This window comes from Alligator sinensis, unplaced genomic scaffold, assembly GCF_000455745.1.
Source record: "Alligator sinensis unplaced genomic scaffold, ASM45574v1 scaffold327_1, whole genome shotgun sequence".
NCBI classification, from domain to species: Eukaryota; Metazoa; Chordata; order Crocodylia; family Alligatoridae; genus Alligator; species Alligator sinensis.
This window is the reverse complement of record NW_005842379.1, coordinates 1348699-1351071: the sequence shown is the minus strand read 5'-3', so window position 1 is coordinate 1351071 and position 2373 is coordinate 1348699. Positions and strand designations below refer to the sequence as shown.

Below are 2373 nucleotides of genomic sequence, written 5' to 3'. Positions count from 1 at the left end.
TTCCAAGGCAATCTGAATTGTACTTGAAGTGTGTTTATACTATATTAGTAGCTTGCTTTAGAAGGAAAAGTTATTTAATTAGATCTTACGTAAGTAAGAACAAAGTACCTTCTCATATGCCTTTTATACTTCAGTTGCATGTGTGGGGAGGTACAACAAGTTTGCTCAAGAAATGAAAGTCTAGTGAGATCTTAGTCCTGGCACGTGACTCTCAATATCATCCTTAAATATAAGGATATAAGAGTATAAATGTAACCGTTGTACATCTGCCAGTCTTTGAGCAAGACAAATCCAGCTGTGCTGCAGGGCAGCAATGCAGGGCATTGGCAGAGCTGTGCAGGGAGCCCAGGGCTGGAATAGCAGAGGGTGCTGCAGATTAGGAGTAAGACATGGTGCCTGTCCTGTGCTGTCAGATGCACACCAATGAGCACTAAATACACTTTAGATTTATGTCTGTATATATGCATTTCCTCATCCTGAGTGTGCTATTTCTGCCTGTTGAGTCATTCCAGCTGCTGGTGTTGCAAGACATAGCTGGTCATGGGTAACTTCCCTCAAGAGCTTTAATGTGTTCTGGATTAACTTGCTGGCATCAATGAGTTGGCTGTCAGCAATGTTTTCTTGCACTGTGAAAGTTTGTGTTCTCTCACTTCTAAGATAATACAGTTCCAGAGGGAAGCTAATGTGCGCTCTGGCATAGAGAATGCTGATCCCGTGGACCAGGGAAGGTCCTCTAGCCTCTTATCCTTTTGGACTCTGGACTCCTGTGATGCAAAGCCATTGACCCTGAACTGCTGTGGAGGGGGCCAGGGTCAAATACTAAGAAGAGAACAAAACTGACATCAGGTTTTTTTTTCTTTTTGGGGGAGGGGGCAGATCTTCAGTTGTTGCCATAATGGCTCCTGGGGTTTGTGACTGGGCCCTTACTTACAATGTAATAGTTATCAGCAGTGAGCTAGTCTTCAAAACGCTCATTTCTTTGGCATTTTTCCTTTTGACAAGTTACCAGCAGATGAAGTCCTTCACTTAGCTGACAAGCAAGTCTGATCCTTCTGAAAACCTTACCTGTGACTTTTGCTTCTGAAGAACTTAGCACTTGCCTGGTCTCTGGCTTGACAAAGGGTTTCATAGAATCATAGAAAATTAGGGGTGGAATGGACCTAAGGAGGTCACCTAGTCCAACCCCCTGCTCAAAGCAGGACCAGTCCCAACTAGATCTTTCCAGCCAAGGCTTTATCTAGCCAGGTCTTGAAAACTTCTGAGGATGATAACCTCTCTGGGTAACCTATTCTAGTGCTTTTCTGCCCTCCCCCCCATGAGACTTTTCCTACTACTTAACCTAAACTTCCCTTGCAGCAACTTGAGACCATTGGTCCTTGTTCTGTCATCTGTCACCACTGAGAACAGTCTACCTCCATCCTCTTTGGAACCAACCTTCAGGTAGTTGAAGGCTGCTATTAAATCCCCCCTAAGTGGGCATGTCTACACATGCAGTTTAATGCGCATTAATCTATTATAATGCATGTTAAAACATCACAAGGAAACATGCTCTTTAGCTAATGCACATTAAAATAAGCTAATGTGTATTTTTTTTTTTTTTAGTACCTCACAATGGAGGGCACTTTTACATGTGCTCTGGGGGTGGGAGGGGTGGCGTTTTAATTAGAGTGGCTTCAAAAGCTGCTCTAATTTAAAGTGCTGATGCGTCTCCATACTTAAAAATGGTGGCAGGGGCGCTTAACTAAAGCTCATTTGAGCTGAAACACAGGACGCCAGAGCACAGTAATTGCCATGCTCCAGCAGATTTGATGAATTCAGTCTGCTCCAGTGCCTTGGAATTCCAGTGCTTTGGAGCAGCCTCCACAAAGGCTTATATTGTGTATAAGTACGTGGAGGTACTGGATTTAATGTGCATTAATTGAACATATAGATGCACCCAGTCTTTTCTCCTCTAGAATAAATAAGCCCAGTTCTCTCAGCCTCTCCCCAGAAGTCATGTGCCCTCCCCCCTGACCCACTTTTGTCACCCTCTGCTGGACTCTCTCCAACTTGTCCACATCCTTTCTGTAGTAGGGGGCCCAAAACTGGACACACTACTCCAGATTTGGCCTCATTGGTGCCAAATAAAGGGGAAGAATCATTTCCCTCAATCTGATGGCAACACTCCCACTAATGCAGCCCAGTATGCTGTTTGTCTTCTGGGCATCTCCCAGGACATACTGTTGGCTCATATTCAGCTTATCGTCCACTGTAATCCCCAGGTCCTTTTCTATAAAGCTGCTTCCCAGCCAGTTAGCCCCCAGCCTGCATGGGGTTGTTGCATTCTAAGTGCATGACTTCACAACTGTCCTTACTGAACCACAGGAGGCTTCT

At 44.7% G+C, this 2373-nt stretch overlaps 1 protein-coding gene across 2 annotated transcripts in view; it reads left to right on the top strand.

Moving 5' to 3' along the window:
- SLC19A2 (solute carrier family 19 member 2) overlaps nucleotides 1–1239 on the top strand; it is a 17417-nt gene extending 16178 nt beyond the window's left edge. For both annotated transcript variants that reach the window (XM_025210911.1, XM_025210910.1), the window contains exon 7: nucleotides 658–1239. In XM_025210911.1, the coding sequence (XP_025066696.1) occupies nucleotides 658–840 (183 nt within the window). In that variant the 3' untranslated portion in view covers nucleotides 841–1239. The remainder of the gene's footprint in view (nucleotides 1–657) is intronic.
- Nucleotides 1240–2373: the final 1134 nt, after the last annotated feature.